This window comes from Carassius auratus, chromosome 9, assembly GCF_003368295.1.
Source record: "Carassius auratus strain Wakin chromosome 9, ASM336829v1, whole genome shotgun sequence".
Taxonomy (NCBI): Eukaryota; Metazoa; Chordata; class Actinopteri; order Cypriniformes; family Cyprinidae; genus Carassius; species Carassius auratus.
The window spans coordinates 2150358-2169303 of NC_039251.1; the positions used below are offsets into that span (position 1 = coordinate 2150358).

The following is an 18946-nucleotide window of genomic DNA, read 5'->3' on the forward strand; positions in this document are numbered from 1 at the left end:
GTGTCTTCAGGAGTCTGTCTGCTTGTGGTTGGCCTGGACAGTGATGGTCTTTGTGACTGTTACATCATCAATACACTGTAGGCAGTGACCGTTTTCTAAGTACTCTGTGGTCTGTGGTGTTATTGTATGTGGCAGCCTTTTTTTTTTTTTTTAAATATTGCAGTCAGTGGTGTCAAAACAGTTTTGAAGAGCCTATGACCACCCTTCTGGCCACACTTGTGTTTGTGAACTAGTTTGGTGACTTTAATGAGCGCTCTGTATGCAGGCATTAGCATGACACTGATGTGGTCTGAGGCACCGAGGTGGGGGAGGGGCCTTGTAAGCTCCTCTCTGGGTGGTGTAAACAAAGTCCTGTGTTGTTTCCCCGTGTTGTAAAGTCTATGTGTTGGTGTATTTTTGGGAACACACTCTAAGTCTCGGATGTTGAAATCCCCAGCTAAAATGAGGAAAACACTTGGCACTTGAGAGCCGCCTGCCAACAAAATAGACATTTGATGCACTTTTATTTATCATCTGCAGTTCTGAATCATGACCGGGATCTTTTGTAGCTGGGACTGGTTCATCTTTAAGTATCAAATGATGTGCAAATCCAGCATCAAACTGGGACTTATTTATAAAATGTTCATCAACCAACACTTCTGAAACTCCATTGCTAATCTGGAAATACAAACTGAATCCACTGTCTACATAACGCGGGGTTCTTTATGAAGCTGAACAAAGTTATCTTTCCCTTGCAACCAAAAACACACTTCTTTGGAACTCCCTGAAACTTGTACGAACCCGGAAGTAAGATTTTTGATAAAATACTCTTTATCAGTGTAAAAAGGCCCTGTTCAGAATGCACGAAACAGCATTGTAACCCTCCAAAGCAAATGCGTTGTGCAACAAAAATATTATTATAAATTATATACTACAGTCACAGACACCCCTCACGGGATTAGAATTCTACACCCGCTTTGACTGGAATAACATTTTCATTTGGCCGGAATAATATTTTCATTCGCCGTGTGCTTGTTACAGAAGTTGTGATTGAAACTTTTCAATTCAATTGGGATTACAATCCTTAGTAAACGTATATTTATGAAACATACTTTTGCCCAACCTCCTTAAAGATCAACTTCTGTATGTCTGTCTAAATAGGGCCTTTGTTATAATGACCATTCAGGTGATACATACAAAATACATGCAAATGTAATACATGCAAAATGTGACTGTATCTAGTCTTTATGTTTTACATCAATTGTTTTGGGTCTGGAAAAACAACTCATGTACAAAAGGAGTGATGGATTGAAGAAATAGCATGAGATCTTTTATTTCTACAAAAACTGTTCATCTAGTACAAATTAAGAGTGGAGTTCTCTTTGTCGACACATGATTAGCCTTGTAACCAGAGTGATGACATCAGGGTGTACCAGGAACTGGAGCATGTCATTGGTCGATATGTGCAAACCAGCACCTCCTCCTGAGGTTTCTGGACTTCCTGCTTCCTGATGTGCATGCAGACCGGATCTTTGATGAAGTTCATTGTCACTTCTTGGTTCATCTTCATCTTGGGATGTACTTTGGCACCGTGACAGCTCATTGTACCTGTAACAAGATGTGTCCTTTGGGCAGGTGTATGTGGGTTTGTGAGCCAAATTAACAGGAATGAGATGAGGTCCAAAGGGAACCACGAAAGAAAGAGACGTTGGAGTCTTTAACAGTCCGCTGGAGTCGCGTTTTCCCAGCTCTGCAAGTGAGGCCGTGCCTTCAGTATCATCATCTCTCCTCTTTTCCATACAAGCCTTTACTGCTAGGTTCAAATACTGCATGTTTTCATCATGTGAAGAAACCCCATCCTAAGAAACAACAATCAAGATGACACGCTGTACTGTACAGTTAAACAGTTTCACACAGACATTAAAATTCTGTCATTTTTGGCATTTCAACGTGTTTCTCATACAAAAAAAATCTCTCATTCGTACTGCTTCAGAAGACCTGAAATGCACAAATGGTATCACCGTTTGCAGAGATTTCTGTCATGAAACAGCACATGGGTTTAAAATGACATGGTGTTAAGTAAATATGATATCTTCATTCATTAAATAAATATTCCTATATGCTATTCATGTAAAAAACTAATAATAGATAAGTAAATTATTAGAAAACATGGCACTGATCTGACTCACACTGCACATTGTCCTAAAATGTTATTATTCCTCAGTATAAAATGTGTGTGTGTATATACTAAACTAAAGATAATTTCATGTGTCTGTCATCACTTACAGTATTATAAATTCACTTTTTATGAGTTCAGACCTATAGGAATATGTATACTTTTAAAAAACTGATTTTTCAATGGGCATAAGCTACAAAAACCTGGTGAGTAAAACCAAAAATGTACACTGCCATTCACAATTCTTTTTTATTTATTTTTATAAAAAATTTAATAATATTGTGAAATATTGTGTATATTTTATTATTAGTTTAAAATTCAACTTATTCTGTAATTGCAAAGCTGAATTTCAGCAGTAGTATATGCAGCTCTAGGAACATTTCTTAGTGCTTAAAATGTTTGTGGAAACTGATAATTGTTTTTCAGGAATATAAAGTGAACAGGATTCATTTAAAATAGAAATCTTTTGTATCTGTGTCTGTATGTGCTGGAGTGAATACCTCAGTAGGATTGAGCCAGCGGTCATTGTTGTCTAAACTGGGGGCACCCTTTAGGGCACACACAATCGTCTTAGTGAGAGCTTCTCCTACTCTGGCTTCATCATCCATGTCCTACGGCACAACGAGAAATGCAGCCTGATGATTTCAGAATCTCATTTTGATGAAAAAAGCAGTGATATTTCCTATGAAATAATCCAGCAGAGCCATAAAGTGTTTTACCATCTCAATCCAGGAGTTCACACTGACAGTCACTGGATCCACTGACTCCACATAGTGCCACCAATGTCTGGGGACAAACAGAACCTGATGAAAGATAACAGCAGTCAGTCAAAACTCCAGATATTATATAAGATATTAACAGCTCTTCAAAAAATGACCTACTGTGCACTCTTATATAGAGTGAATGTACAGTAGGGGTGCACTATAGTGACCGCTTAGAAAATGAATTTTCGGTTTATCAGTAAAAAGTTCAATTATCGACTTAAATGTCAGATGCTAGTACTTTGTTCCTCTTTTGTTGCGACAGCAGCACTCAAGCTGCATGAACTACAAAAACTGTAAAACCTGATGATTATGTCCTCCATAATGATTTCAGAATGATCCGAAGATGTGCATACTGTAATTCCATGTACCACCAGGTGGCAGCTGTGCTCTATAACATCACATCATTTGGATCATAATCAAAATCTATATCCTAGCAATATTTATGAAACTAGATGGTGTCAATCGATTTCCACATACAGAGGTTTTTAATCTAAGCAAAGTCTCTACAATAATAATAATAACAAAGCAGTAAACAAATGTAGCCAAAAGTCAGGAACCAATCCATGGTCAAGATGATGCAGACAGAGTTAAGTGCTCATGGACTGACATGGAAACATCCTTTAAAGTGAGCACTCAGTGAATGTATTGTTGTTATATTTAAAGAAGGAAATCAGAGAGGGTTAATTAGTTAGAAAGTATTTACTAGTATGGTTTTTCCACACATACACCAGAGGGTTAAAACCATTCTTTACCGCTAACAATCCAGAACTCAAGGTACATAGCAAATACAAAAGTTCTTCTGGTGATATTTTCCCCCTGTATTTGCAGTGAGAGCAGTGGAGCAGTGTTAGCTCTCTCAGAGAATGGAAGTCTGTGTCTCTCGTCTTCATTAGTATGCTGGGAAAAGTGTGAGTGCTCCCGGAGAGTACGCTCGCTGTGTTGGACCGCCGCTAATTGCCTTTCCACCGTCTCGCCTCTCAAAGAGCTTGATCAGAGAGGTTTCACACACGCTGCTGGAATCTGAAGGAGGGGGATGTGCTACAAAACACACACAGCTACACGATTCATCTACGAGCCGCTAAAACTCACACACAGGAGACCGATTGTTGTGATACAGGATCCAAACAGACACTCAGGGAATGTTATATGAAATGTTTTGGAAGCGTACCATCAATGACCTCACTCTACAGTTAATTATGGACAAATCATTTGTAATGATTCAAACAACTTGTGACTACACATCTGAGATGAGCTTTGTGGGCAATTGTGATCAATTAAATTAGATCATTTTAATTAAATAATTTAATAATAACACATCTAATGTTATATTAAAAAATGATAATTATTATAATATTTTATTAATAAAAAAATAATAATTTTGCTAAGGGTGATTTGAAGGGAATTGTAAAGGAAACTTCTTTAATACTTATTTTTATGCCTATTATATTTAGGATAAAAATACTTCCCATTTGTGTTATTTTATACTATTCTAGAACAGGGCAAAATTAGCCAGTGAACAGACTGACATGGAGGCAAAAAGTTAAAGTGAGCGCTCAGTGAATGTAGTACTTTATTCAAAAGAGAAAATTACAGATAGATTTTCTAAATCAGAGGCATGAATGATTAAATGACCAAAGATACATAAATAATATTAGTTTCATATGACTGTACAAAAATAATATAACCGAGAGCTGTATATACAGTGTAGTGCAATAATGGTAAATATTCTAGAAGTGCTTGGTGCACTGTTTTCCTTATGTTGGATTTATATTGTCATAAAATAATGCATATAATTAAAAATAACTTGGTGTTCCTGTAGCTCAAGTGGTAGAGCATTGTGTTAGCAAGCGTAAGGTTGGGGGTTCGAATCACTGGCAACACATGTAAGGAAAAATTGTTAGCCTGAATGCAATGTAAGTCGCTTTGAATAAAAGCGTCTGCTAAATGCATAAATTTAATTTTTTAATTTAAATAAACTAATTTTAGGTAATCCCACTGTTATTTTAGTATTTCTAAAATACTATAATGGTAGGTTTTCATTTTTATTTTAGTTTTAGATATTTTGTTTTGCGTTTTTGTCATTTTTAAGATGTCATCCCGGGATGCACCAGATACACCAAATTAGTAGGTGTGTCCAAAACTATTGACAGGAAGTGTTTTAAAAAATGTCAGACTGGCCTACCTGACCAGGCTGCAGAGTGACGGTGTGGATTCGAGCTCTTCTGAACGCTGGGAACTTCTTCAGGTCTGGCTGGACGACACTGACCTGGCTGAACACGCTGGACTCCTCGTATGGTATACGTGTTGGGTAGAGACAGTGTGAGTCATCGGGAGGAAAGAGATGCCAGCGTTTTCTGGAAAATGAATGACTTTATTGAAATACAGTGCCATTCAGATTTTGTGCCCAAATAAATATATCAGTCACAAATATATATATTTTTTCAGTGGTAAAGTTTTTTTGGTAGCTTGTAAAAAGCACTTTAGGCATGCAGTTTTTGTATTTGCTTAAAGTGCCAACCAAGCAACTGCCATTGAGATTAATGGGAATCATGGAGCTTCTCGCAGGAGATATTATACCATAACATGATTTCAGTGGCAGGCTATCTTAACACGAGGAGTCCAAATAAGCAATTACAGAGACAAGTCAAGCTCCAGAGAGAGATAAGATGGAGGAGAAGGTGCTTCATTGTCAGGTTCTGCTTCTCTCATTGGAGCAAATAACAAAATCTCAATAGCTGTTCACATCACTGCACTCTCCCTTTCTCATTCACTCTTTTGAATGCAGAGGAAAAATAGCTTTCTTTCAACAGCTCAGGATTGGATCAGGAGCCCTAACATAAGACGAGATAGAGCTCTTGTCAAATATTTGAAGGAATCACATGGTGCCGATCTAAACCATGTTCATAGAATAAGCCAAATTGGCAGTTTTGCCCTGGGCTTATCTTGTTTAGGGGTTTATTGACAGCCGGTCATCAAAAACTAGTTTCATCTAGTCAAGAGTTCCTACTGGCACACATAAATACAATAAAATAGCAGAGTTGTGGGTCCTCATTTATTAAATAGTGACATTCACGCATTTATGAGGGCATTTTGTTTCTAACATCATCTAACAAAAAAAGCCTAAATCTAACATTTTCTTTGTGTCTTTTACACAACATGGGTGGGTGAGATGTCTTAACTAAAATAAACTAAAATTAAAAAAACCTGTAATAATAATAAAAAAGTTATGTAAATAAATTAAAAAGTTTTACAAGAAAAAGTTTAAGTTAAAGTAATACAAAAAATAATTAAAGCTAAACAGAAATGACAAAAGCACATAAAAAGATTAAAGCTTTAACTAAAAATAAAATGAAAGCTGAAAACATCAAATAAAAACCAACTGAAAGTATGGATAAATGCGTTAACAAAATACTAATTTTACATAAAAACCTTTCAACTCTATCTTGCCTGTTAAAGTTGAAGTCATTTAAGTAAATTACTAAGTAATAAAATTACTAAAACTAAATAGAAATATCAAAAAACTTGATAAAAGCACATAAACTACTAAAACCTAAGCTAAAATTAAACTGAAAACTTTATGAAAATAAAAGCGAATTCAAAATATTAATAAATACGATAAAAATACATAAATGGTACTAAAATTACACTGAAATGGAATAATGTTGGCAAACGTAATAATTGCGAATACCTCTGGGCTGTTTGTCCCTTTTAGTGGAGTTTATGCCTCAAAACTTGTGTAAACCTTGTCTTAACCTGGTTCTTACCTGCCTTGGATCTGGAAGACAAGATTGCATCCATAAGAGTCAAGGTGACAAGGAGTGTTAGCACCCTGCGTCCCAATCCAAAGTGTGCTGTCTCGTCCATCTCGACCAGAAAAGCCAAAGTCGGACCACACCACATCCTGCAGTTAGAAATATTTGTGGTTCCAAAGAACAGAAAACTGTTTGATTGCCTACTGATGTCAATTCTTTTCAATATTACAAGCAAGAACCACTCAGAAATGCTGCCCTTGAAGGTAGATAATGAAACCATTACCATGTCCAGGGACTGTAAATGAGATGGTATGTAATCAAGCCCTCAGCAATGTTCAACCTGCCCTATTCATCATTTAAGAGAGGCCCTTGTCTGCTCTCGATGCCCTGGCTGGCAGGGAGAATATTGGCACCTCATAAGCATTTATTATGATTTACAAAAACTGAAAGCTAGAAATGAACATTAGCTTATTGTTCCCTTGGCTGGGACGAAACAAAACAAAATAAATTGGCACAAAATATCATTAAATGTCCACAGAATGACAATGATGTGCCACAGGATATGTTTTAGTGAAATAATGAGAGCAAGAATTGATTAACTGCTCTTCATATCTGTTATTCCTAGTACTGTGATAAATTTTCATGAGATGTTGTAACAATTGCAGGCTAATAAACAGTTCCAGAGCACTCATAAAATAAAGGTAAGCATCCTCGGAAGACAAGGCAATACATACTGATGAATACTCGACTGTGTTTATTGATCAAAGCTCATGTCATTGACGTGCCCCGTGTGCTTTAGAGCGCCACTTCATGAAAAATTGGTCGCTGTCAAGCATAACTGGCATGCGGAAAAAGGCAACTGGGTTAATGTGGTGCTTGATGAGGTCTGAGAGCATGATTGATGGTGGGAGAAAATGAAAAGAGTAGTGTCTTGGCCATTTAGTTTTATTTTAACAGTCATAAAAACTCTAGAATGTGCAGTGGCAAAATATCCAAACATCCAAAATAAAAGCTTTTGTTTACATGATATATGAGTGTGTACTGTATATATTTATTATGTATTTATAAAAACGAACACATTCATGTATATATTTAAGAAAAATATGTTATGTTTATATATTACATATATTTATATGGTATATAAATGTAAATGTATATTATACACGTAAATATTTTCAAAATACAGTATTGTTCAAAATAATAGCAGTACAATGTGACTAACCAGAATAATCAAGGTTTTTCATATATTTTTTTATTGCTACGTGGCAAACAAGTTACCAGTAGGTTCAGTAGATTCTCAGAAAACAAATGAGACCCAGCATTCATGATATGCACGCTCTTAAGGCTGTGCAATTGGGCAATTAGTTGAATTAGTTGAAAGGGGTGTGTTCAAAAAAATAGCAGTGTGGCATTCAATCACTGAGGTCATCAATTTTGTGAAGAAACAGGTGTGAATCAGGTGGCCCCTATTTAAGGATGAAGCCAACACTTGTTGAACATGCATTTGAAAGCTGAGGAAAATGGGTCATTCAAGACATTGTTCAGAAGAACAGCGTACTTTGATATAAAAGTTGATTAGAGAGGGGAAAACCTATAAAGAGGTGCAAAAAATGATAGGCTGTTCAGCTAAAATGATCTCCAATGCCTTAAAATGGAGAGCAAAACCAGAGAGACGTGGAAGAAAACGGAAGACAACCATCAAAATGGATAGAAGAATAACCAGAATGGCAAAGGCTTAGCCAATGATCACCTCCAGGATGATCAAAGACAGTCTGGAGTTACCTGTAAGTACTGTGACCGTTAGAAGACGTCTGTGTGAAGCTAATCTATTTTCAAGAATCCCCCGCAAAGTCCCTCTGTTAAAAAAAAGGCATGTGCAGAAGAGGTTACAATTTGCCAAAGAACACATCAACTGGCCTAAAGAGAAATGGAGGAACATTTTGTGGACTGATGAGAGTAAAATTGTTCTTTTTGGGTCCAAGGGCCACAGGCAGTTTGTGAGATGACCCCCAAACTCTGAATTCAAGCCACAGTACACAGTGAAGACAGTGAAGCATGGAGGTGCAAGCATCATGATATGGGCATGTTTCTCCTACTATGGTGTTGGGCCTATTTATCGCATACCAGGGATCATGGATCAGTTTGCATATGTTAAAATACTTGAAGAGGTCATGTTGCCCTATGCTGAAGAGGACATGCCCTTGAAATGGTTGTTTCAACAAGACAATGACCCAAAACACACTAGTAAACGGGCAAAGTCTTGGTTCCAAACCAACAAAATTAATGTTATGGAGTGGCCAGCCCAATCTCCAGACCTTAATCCAATTGAGAACTTGTGGGGTGATATCAAAAATGCTGTTTCTGAAGCAAAACCAAGAAATGTGAATGAATTGTGGAATGTTGTTAAAGAATCATGGAGTGGAATAACAGCTGAGAGGTGCCACAAGTTGGTTGACTCCATGCCACACAGATGTCAAGCAGTTTTAAAAAACTGTGGTCATACAACTAAATATTAGTTTAGTGATTCACAGGATTGCTAAATCCCAGAAAAAAAAAATGTTTGTACAAAATAGTTTTGAGTTTGTACAGTCAAAGGTAGACACTGCTATTTTTTTGAACACACCCCTTTCAACTAATTGCCCAATTGCACAGCCTTAAGAGCGTGCATATCATGAATGCTGGGTCTTGTTTGTTTTCTGACAATCTACTGAACCTACTGGTAACTTGTTTGCCACGTAGCAATAAAAAATATACTAAAAACCTTGATTATTCTGGTTAGTCACATTGTACTGCTATTATTTTGAACAATACTGTATATACTGAAAGTGTGTTTATGTATATATACATTATAAACAAACACATTACACATACAGTACATATAATATGTAAACATTTTTTATTTATTTTTTGGATGCGATTCATCACGATTAATTGTTTGACAGCACTAATTTAAATATATATTCCAGCCTTTAATTTATTCAACTCTATATTTTGCCACTGCACATCCTAGATTATTTATGACAAATATTGCACATATAAAAAAAAAACATATTGCTTAATGATAATAAAACCTATTAGAAAAATACAAATATGAAATATTTATTTAAAGTAATGGAAGGGAATTGGCACAGTTTACCTGAAACATGGCAGGTTTATCCTGAAAAAGCTGGGCAATGTACTTGTAATCAGCATAAGCCCAGAATTCTTTGCAGTGATAGTCAGAAAATGGCCCAACAAGAGATTGATCTTCATTGGCAGTCCAGGACAGAAACTCTTTAATGGTTGCTTCAATGTAGAAACACTCTGTTTCGAAAAGAGGAGCTGGTGCAAACAAAGTGAAACAAAAGCAAAAAGTAATTAATGAATAGATTATTCCAAGAGGGTTTATTCTAAATGGACACTTGAAAAGGCACATTTTGTAGAGGTTACTTGAGTATAGAAATGGTTTATTTTTCATATTTACTAAATCACCATATTTAAGCTTTTAACTATTACTGAATTATGTTGTTGAAAATTTAGAAGTGCAGTTTTCACTGCTTGACATTTACATTCTCACTTCCCATATTTGCATTTCACTTCAGTAAAAAGTCTAACAGCTATGATGGACTGGTTCACCATAACTATTTGCCAGAAGTGCCAAGGAACCTGAATCGGCAAAGCCTCCACTGGTAGCAAAGGTTTCTGTAAGGCTTACTATTACCACTTCACACATCTAGCAATTATTCCCGTCACACTGTTTCATTTGCTGTAAATGTGTCACCAATTAACTTCAAAATAAAATTGGCTTCAAAGGAAACTTACATATTGTGATGGAGGGCATATATTATCAGAAATTACTATTTTTCTGTTGACACTCTTGGGGAACGGTTACTCAAAGCATTCTAAAAAATATATATATGCTTCCATTCAGTACACCACCTTCAGAAAGTATGCACACCCCCACAGAAACTTGTTTCACATTTTGTTTCTGTTACACTGTAACACAATTTTTACCATGCTTACTTTATTCCTGTCAGTAACACCTTAACACATTTTCAGTTCAATTTAAAAATAAAAGGCCTGATAATTTGTTTATTTTTTTTATTATTATGTTCTGGGCAAATGGAGTTTCTATACTCTGATGATCTTGTTAATACCTATGAGAGGCTGTGTGATGTTTGTGGCTTACCCACATCCTCAGTCCTTTTCCCAATACGGAATCGAAGCCTCTCTGTAAGGCAAGTTGACAGGTGCTTCACAGTCCAGTGCAATGCTGGCCAGTCTGTGGTCATGTTCAGGAACACAGCAGGTTTCTGTAGAAACTGGACAATCCTCCTCGTCTCTCCTGGGGTAAAGGGTTTTGAAGCCATTCTAGCGTTACATAAAAATTATGAGATAAGGATGGTTAAGATGAGTGGATTTTGTCTTGTAAAACACAAATCTTATCTTTCTGATAAACTGTTGGAGATTCAGTTTAAAGCACTCATATAAACACATCACAATCACTCAAGTGAATCACAAGGTCAAAACCATATCTAGGTCAAATCAGCTAGTAAGTGTCACCATCAATAGAACTGATATATTAAAATGTAAAAACATATAGTCTGTGCATGTACAGCCCCTGCATAAACATAATATTCTTATTTACTGCAAATATTTACATTTTTTAATCTACACACATGTAAACACACCCAAAATCTATTTTCCAGCTAGTAAACAAAACTCACGTGAGACTTGCCGCTGATTTTTCTCTCTCAACACACGGGAAATGAAACAACGGCCATGTTGGTTCAACAGAAGTGCTGAAGTCTCGTTTAAGTTAAGGGCTAAGTTGATCCAACATGGAGAACAAAGACTTTCAGTTTCATACGTTACGTCAATTCCGTCTCGACGCAGCGCATGCGCATTAAAGTTTGGATCGTAGCTGTGAGTGTCATCGGTTGTTTTTGTTTCGATGGGCAGCTGACAATTGAGCGACTGCCCTAGTTTTTAACGTGCTATGTTATAGACGTTGCCGGATAGCATAAAGGCATTTTAAAAAGTGATCCCAAGTCTTTTCAATGGGTGCCGTGGAAAGCACCGAAGGAGAAAGGGAGCCTTTGCTGGTTCCATCCCAGCCGGCGACAAACACACAGCCTGTGTTGAGCAGGGTGTACGGGAGAAGATGGTTTGTTCTCACCATGTTTTCATTGTTGGGTTTTATGCAAGGACTTGTGTGGAACACCTGGGGCCCGATCCAGGTCTCAGCCAAACATGTGTTCGAGTTCTCCCCGACAGATATCGCGGTGCTGGTGATGTGGGGTCCAGTGGGTTACCTGCCCTGGCTGTTGTTTATGTGGTTGATGGATAAGAAAGGTGAGCTACTTTGGTTTTAATTTTTGACATGGCAACCATACCTATAAGTACAAACCAATGATAATAGATACATCTGGCAATATTTGGACAAATTTGTTGATTGTGTAATATCAAAGCCAGTTTGATCATTTCAGTGTGTCATGTATGCACAAATTCATTTTATTAACAAAATTTATCTCCGTGTCATTAGTCAGATGTTCATATCCTATCTATTTTAGACATATGTTCACTACAACAAGGGGCTTTCAAACCACACATCCAATTCCAAACTATCATTGGTATTTACCATTGACCCGTATTCATAATTCTATACAACAATCCTATTTTTTATATCAACAGATATTTTTCCAAAGTGTTCATGTACCAATTACCTTTTGAATATCTGAATATCAACTACAGACTTAAATATGTGTGGCCAGATGTGAAATTCTTGAAATACTATTTTTTGGGGAAAAAAACCTAGAAAATTTGGGAATAATTATATTTTATACACTGCTTTATTTCGATTTGATGAACCCTAAACTGCACAGAAAGACTCCTTATGTCAGTTGAAATAAAAAAATCACATGTCAAGCCACAAAACCATTTCCCTAGCATCATATGACAAAGTTGGGTAATTGAACTTGGTATGCTGTTCACTGCATGTTCACACTCTAGTAAAGTGAAGCCATCTCTAGATATTCGGTAAAACAAATTTTACACATTGCTACTTTACCTCTCTTGCAGTGGGATAAGTCCATGCTGATGACATGTTGTTTTAACTTACCACGCCGTGTGCACAGAATCGGCACTCACACAGCTGAAACGCTTCACTGGAGAAGCACTAACCAGTGTTTCACTCTATGTTTTTGGCTATTAACCTATTTAACCCCACAATGGTGACCTTGAAAAAGGTTTTAATTTATAAAGCTCTGAAAACCTTACTGACTGATGTTTTAGTGCACTCTCTGCAAATATGGAAAACATGAAGGGTCTCAATTAAATATGTGCAGTTTCACATGATTAGTTCAAATTGTCACATGACTAGGGCAGTTTATTTCCTGTTTGCACCTTGTGCAGATGATATCAAAGCTCTAAAACGAAAGGCTAGTATGTGAACAAAGATATGGCAAATATTTGTAGTACTCATTATCTTTAAGGTGTCTATTAATGTATGGATGCACATATATTCCATTTTGTTGAGTGTGGTCATAGAATGAGTAAACATGTTGATGGTCAAAATAGTGACCGTTGGGATAACAGTGAACTTAGGTATCTAAATTATATAAATAAAGAAAAATATAAATCCAATTGCAGTTGTTAGAGAAAATTACCCTAAAATGTTGCAATGACAAAATATTACACCAAATTAAAAATATTTAATTTCTATCAATATACAATATTGATGTGAAAGTGAAAGTGAGGTGACCCATACTCAGAATTCGTGCTCTGCATTTAACCCATCCAAAGTGCACACACACACTGTGAACACACTCCCGGAGCAGTGGGCAGCCTTATGCTGCGGCGCCTGGGGAGCAGTTCAATGCCTTGCTCAATGGCACCCAAGTCGTGGTATGGCTGGCCCGAGATTCAAACCCACAACCCTAGGGTTAGGAGTCAAACTCTAACCACTAGGCCATGACGTCCCAAGATGTTGTAATACTGGTAGCACTAAAATTAAAATGTTATGTTATATTTTACCAAAAAGTAAGTGAAATGCGTTGATGGGTGCATAATGATGCATAAGTTTTTTTAAAATATTTTTTTAATGCATAATAGTAACCCTGGAATGTGATCAAACTGTTTAAAATAACTGGGCTAAGATATATTAAAAAAATTATGGCTGCAGAAATATGTAAATTAAGTACATACATTATCCCATCGGTCACAATTGTAAAACAAATTTTTTTACACACTTAGAAAAAAAGAAAATTATTATTATTATTATTTCAAAGGGTTACTAATCACACGTTATTTGAATATTTTTATGTCTGAGAAAAATTTGGGATTAAATGGGTTAATTACTTTGATTTCAGTCTTTTCCTAACAAAAAGCTATCGTATGTCTTCAGATTATGTATGGACAACTTTTTAGTGCTTAGCCTATTAAATGGTCAATATGAATTGTCCTTATATGGTAAAATACAATTCTATGGCAAAATAACATAAGCATTTCTGTTTTGGAGGAGATGAGGGTGAGAAGATTATCTTGTGAGGAATCTGTTTTGAGCCTTGAAAATGACATTTTCACTCACATGGTTTATATTAAGAAAAGAGAATAAGGTCAAACAGGACAGAATGTTGTTGTTTTTAACATTTCCCCACTATTTAAGTGATCTTGCCTGAAAATAAGGCATTTTCAGCTCTAAGACTTGATAATGTCAAACAAATGTTTTCGGTTTCCACATTTTTATATTAGCTCATACAGCTAGTTGACACTTCAGTTCTGTTCATTAACACATTAGAGCACTTTATTTTTACATATTTGCTAAGAAAGGATATGCTCTTATGTAAATGTTTAGGTAAGAAATCTCCAACCATAATTGTTGCTCTTTATCTTTAATGGGAGCATTTCACCTTCCCTTTTGTTCTCAACACGAAACCGATTGCCACAGGTTGTGAAAACTACGTCTGCCAAAAACCACAGGCCAGAGTTCCTATATTAAACTCAATTTCCCTTTCAGTTGCTCACTCTCAACGTCACATTGGCGAATGACGAATTGGGAATTGGGATGCACATTGGCTTTCAATTTTTTCTCATTTGCAATTATTGCATCCAGCTGTCGCTGATCACAGCGAGATTAAAATATGGCAGCAGATGCAGTGCATATCAGCTTTTCATTTCGGAGCTTAGCGATAGAATCGTTCTGCTCAACTGTGTGTCCAGTCATGAACTACGAGTTCAGCACCCTCTTGGAAGCTTCCTGTGTTGTCGAGACGGCACTTCAGCCCACCTTGTGCATATGAGACCACTCCAGCACTGGCTTTATTGCCGAGTCCCAATTGGCATGGAAGCGTGGCACTCACCGGGTCCAAGTTACACAGACTTGTCTCCAGAACCCTCACCCCTTGGTCAGATCTTATGTTCCTCTAGGCAGGGGTGCCCCTAGAACAGATCTTCCAGGCATGCTGTGGTTTACATGGATGCCTCCACCACCAGGCATGTACCCACGTACAACAGGCATGCAGTCTCAGGGGTTTGGATGGGCCCACAGCTACATTGGCACATCAGTTGCCTAGAGTTGTTAGCAGTATGCCTTGCCTTGAACCGTCTCAAAGGGCACTTATGAGGCAAGCACATGCTGGTCCGAATGGTCAACACCGCAACCGTTGCGTACGTGAACCGACAAGGTGGTCTGTGCTCCCGTCGAATGTCGTGACTCGCCTGCCACCTCCTCCTTCGGAGTTGGAAGGTTCTAAGGTCTCTTTGTGCTGTTCACATTCTGGGTCTGCTCAACCGTACAGCTGACGAGCTGTCTCGAACAACGCTGCCTGGAGAATGGTGCTCCTCACGCCAGCCCCTCCTTGGCCGATTCCTCTAAGGAAGATTTACTGACTCAGAGATGGGGCACCATTTGGCACCCTCGTCTAGACCTTTGGAAACTCCATGTCTGGTCCCTGGACGGGATGCAGAGGTAGTGAACACTTCAGCAAGAGCATCGTTTACCAGAAACGCTTACACTTTGAAGTAGAATCTGTTCATCGAGTGGCATTCTTCTCTCCGAGAAGACCCCCGGAGATGCCCGATTGTAGTCGTGATTTCATTTCTGCAGCAAGGGCTGGAGCGAAGGCAGTCTACTTCCACCGTCAAAGTCCAGGTTGCTGCTTTTGCTGCATATCATGACCCCTTGAATGGGAAGTCTTTAGGTAAGCATGACCTCGTCATCAGGTTCCTTAGAGGGGCCAGGATGTTAAATCCTTCCTGGCCCCCCTCTATACCCTCTTGGGACCTGAATCTAATGCTAAAATCACTACAGCAGGGCCCATTCGAGCCTTTGCATTCAGTGCCTCCATCAAGAGGGTAGGGTAGATTCAATAGCCTTTGTGTAGATCCTCCTGTGTTTACACCTCAAATGGGAAGTGGCACTGAGATGCCCTGGCTAGTGTCGGCTAGTGTTGCTAAAACTGCTCCAGAGTGTCTGTACTGTAGCCCCTGTTGAGATCCTCCATCACCCTTGGCAGCCGGACGTGGCGAAACAACCGGCGCCAGACCTTCATGATGAATCCGTGAGAACTGTAAGGCTGGATTCCATATTGAGACCTAAGTGGTACTTGTATGCGTATAGTCCACAGTATAGCCTTCGAGCCCGTGTTTCCCTGGCAGACCTCTGCCTTTCCATGAGGGTTACAATCACCTCCAATTTCTCCATATACACCTATACAGATGCTATATGCATAATGCAGGATGGGGCTTCTGCAGCGTCCCTGATCCCAGTGGAATGGGTACGTTTACCTAGTGTTATCCAATCTCACTCAGTGTGGTAGTGATTTGACAATGGTGAGGTGAACTACTTGTTCTGAGCCCCGGCCTACACCAAATAGTGGTGCAGGCGGCCCCCACAGGGCACTGGAAGGGCCAGCACCCATGGCACTTTGGTAGGGAACCCAATTCGTCGGTCAACCATGTCGATAGTGACTGACTGAAAGGGAACATCTCGGTTACGTATGGTAACCCTCGTTCCCTGAAGGAGGGAACAGAGACGCCACGTCCTGTCGCCACAATGGCTGTACCACCACTCAGCCACCGGGGCACCGGCTTGGCTCCTCAGCGAAAACCTGGTATGCATTGCACCTGCTGCCTTATTATACTCACCCTGTAATCAGCAGCAGCTGGATGCAATAATTGCATTCCATTGTGCATTGGCTCATTTAGTTTACACTCAGAGTAGATTGATCAATCAAAGCGATTTCCCAATTCATCGGTCACCCACTGACGTTTCTGCTCCTATGCTTAAATCCAGAAAAAAATTTCATAGAGTAGAAATATTTTACTATGGCTTTTGGACACAAAAATTTTGTTTTGTCACAAATAAATCATGTTTAATTCTTTTTGATTGTTGAATGAACCAATACCATATGATTTTCTAATCCTAATATCTTTGTGATAGTCGTGCATAATTTGCTGTTATCTTGGGGATGGATCTGCATCAACAACTAATCTCATCAGTTTATCAAAGCTTAAAAGATATCACGAGTCTGATATATCTTCTTTCCTTCCTCTTTGTGCCAAAGGTTTGCGAGCATCTCTGCTGCTGTCAGCATTCTTCATGTTGCTGGGCGCAGCATTACGAAGTGTTCCCCTCAAAGACCTGTACTACAGACGCTGGTAAGACTCTGTTGCACAATGTTATGCATCATTTATTCAACAAAAACTCCACTTAGCCAAACTAGCTTTCAATGCTGTTTCCTTTTCACTTACATAATTATGAAATTCCTTAATTTCCCAATGTGATAATTCATGAGAAAATCAGAGATTGTTCTCCAAACTTGATGCTACACTTTGTATAAAATGTTGCCTTGGAGTGAAATTATATGAAAGTGACATGATATACAAGCCATGCCTGATACATGTTCTTTAGGTTAGTTGCAGATTTATTTGGTCGTTTTAATATTTTATATTGTTTTAGGACTCAATTTGCACATCTAAAGAAATATTGTTGACAATCTGAGTTTGAAGATGGTGATGATGATGGCAGATATTTTATTGTTTGGTTATGGCTTCCGTCACCTAGCTCTATTTGTGTGATTCAATGTAGTTTTTGACTGCTATCTAGAGAGCAGGTTAGACGGTATATTCATAATACAATTTTATGATAAATTACATGAAACACTTATTTTCTAAATATTTATGGAGAATTAAAATCCTCTGCAACATATGATAAGAGAACATTTGTTATTCATTGGCAAAGTTACATGGTACTGTTGCAAGTTAAAGACGTGACCTTTTCATTTGCTTAAATACACTTTAACAGGACGACTGCGTTCTGTTTGCTTTAGATTAGGATTCTTTTACCTGTAAAAATTGAATGTTCCTGTCCTGTTCTGTGCTTTATGTCCTCTTTCCATTTTCTCTCACTCCTTATCTCTTTAAGCTTTTTCATTCACACATGGTTAACATTAGCACATAAAGAAATAACTAAAGCAAATTTCTCATTGCAGTTGTGAGAAAAGGAAGCAGAGCTTTTCTATTATTACCTTTTGGACAAAGAGTTAACTACGCCATGGATGGACATTTAAACAAGGTTTTCTAAATGACATTAAAAGGATGTAGCTTTTGTCAGTGAAGTCAGTTGACAATAAGTGGGTATAAATCATATTTTATTATTAGGGCATGAAGAAAATAGTTGGTTCATTGAATTTAGAGAACGCGAGTCTTATTGTGAACTGCTAAGAGTACCATATAATTCATGCAAATTGGCAGGTACTTATCTGTATCTGTATGATGTTATTTCCATCTGAATTAAAACATTATTGTATAAATGTGGGTAGTTAGAAAGTCCAGTTTCATAAAAGTACATGACCACCAGACACTATACTACATTTGTATAGATTTTCTTTTTTTTTTACACTTAAAAAATAATTTTTTGAACAGTGCATTTATAAAAAAGTTATTAGTTATTAGTTACTTGAATGAAATAAGGCTACATAGCTTAGTTTCACAGCTCCCACAATCCTAGATATCACAGTGACACATTGACCTACTCAGTTATATAATCTAAAATTGTGCATTTGCTTGATATATAACAGAAAAAGCTTTTTAGGACTGTTGAGAGACAGCAGAGGTTATGTTGATTGTTTTATATAATTATATATTACACCACAAGCACATTTAAACACAAAGATACATTGCAAGCAACTGTTGCCTGCAGTGACTGTTAATGTAATGGCTGATTTCAACACGGGAGCACTTAATGTGTCAAGTCTATTGATTCATATTAAGTTACTCAACTCTATGTTGTGTGT

At 37.7% G+C, this 18946-nt stretch overlaps 2 protein-coding genes across 3 annotated transcripts in view; one reads left to right on the plus strand and one right to left on the minus strand.

Moving 5' to 3' along the window:
- Positions 1–1280: 1280 nt before the first annotated feature.
- On the minus strand, positions 1281–11497 carry LOC113108180 (HSPB1-associated protein 1 homolog). 2 transcript variants are annotated; one of them, XM_026271039.1, is made up of 8 exons: positions 11378–11497; positions 10840–11021; positions 9808–9992; positions 6684–6820; positions 5102–5273; positions 2875–2958; positions 2656–2766; positions 1281–1838 (listed from the first exon to the last, which is right to left on the minus strand). In XM_026271039.1, the coding sequence occupies exons 2-8, from the start codon at positions 11018–11020 to the stop codon at positions 1344–1346; spliced, it is 1365 nt and encodes a 454-aa protein (XP_026126824.1). In that variant the 5' UTR covers position 11021; positions 11378–11497; the 3' UTR covers positions 1281–1343. The 2 variants fall into 2 exon arrangements, with proteins under 2 accessions (XP_026126824.1, XP_026126825.1); XM_026271040.1 differs by lacking the exon at positions 11378–11497 and adding an exon at positions 11342–11372.
- A 72-nt stretch (positions 11498–11569) lies between these two features.
- Positions 11570–18946, plus strand: part of LOC113109280 (disrupted in renal carcinoma protein 2-like) — a 30383-nt gene continuing 23006 nt past the window's right edge. The window contains exons 1-2 of the mRNA XM_026272906.1: positions 11570–12005; positions 17216–17309. Of these exons, the coding sequence (XP_026128691.1) occupies positions 11711–12005; positions 17216–17309 (389 nt within the window). The 5' untranslated portion in view covers positions 11570–11710. The remainder of the gene's footprint in view (positions 12006–17215; positions 17310–18946) is intronic.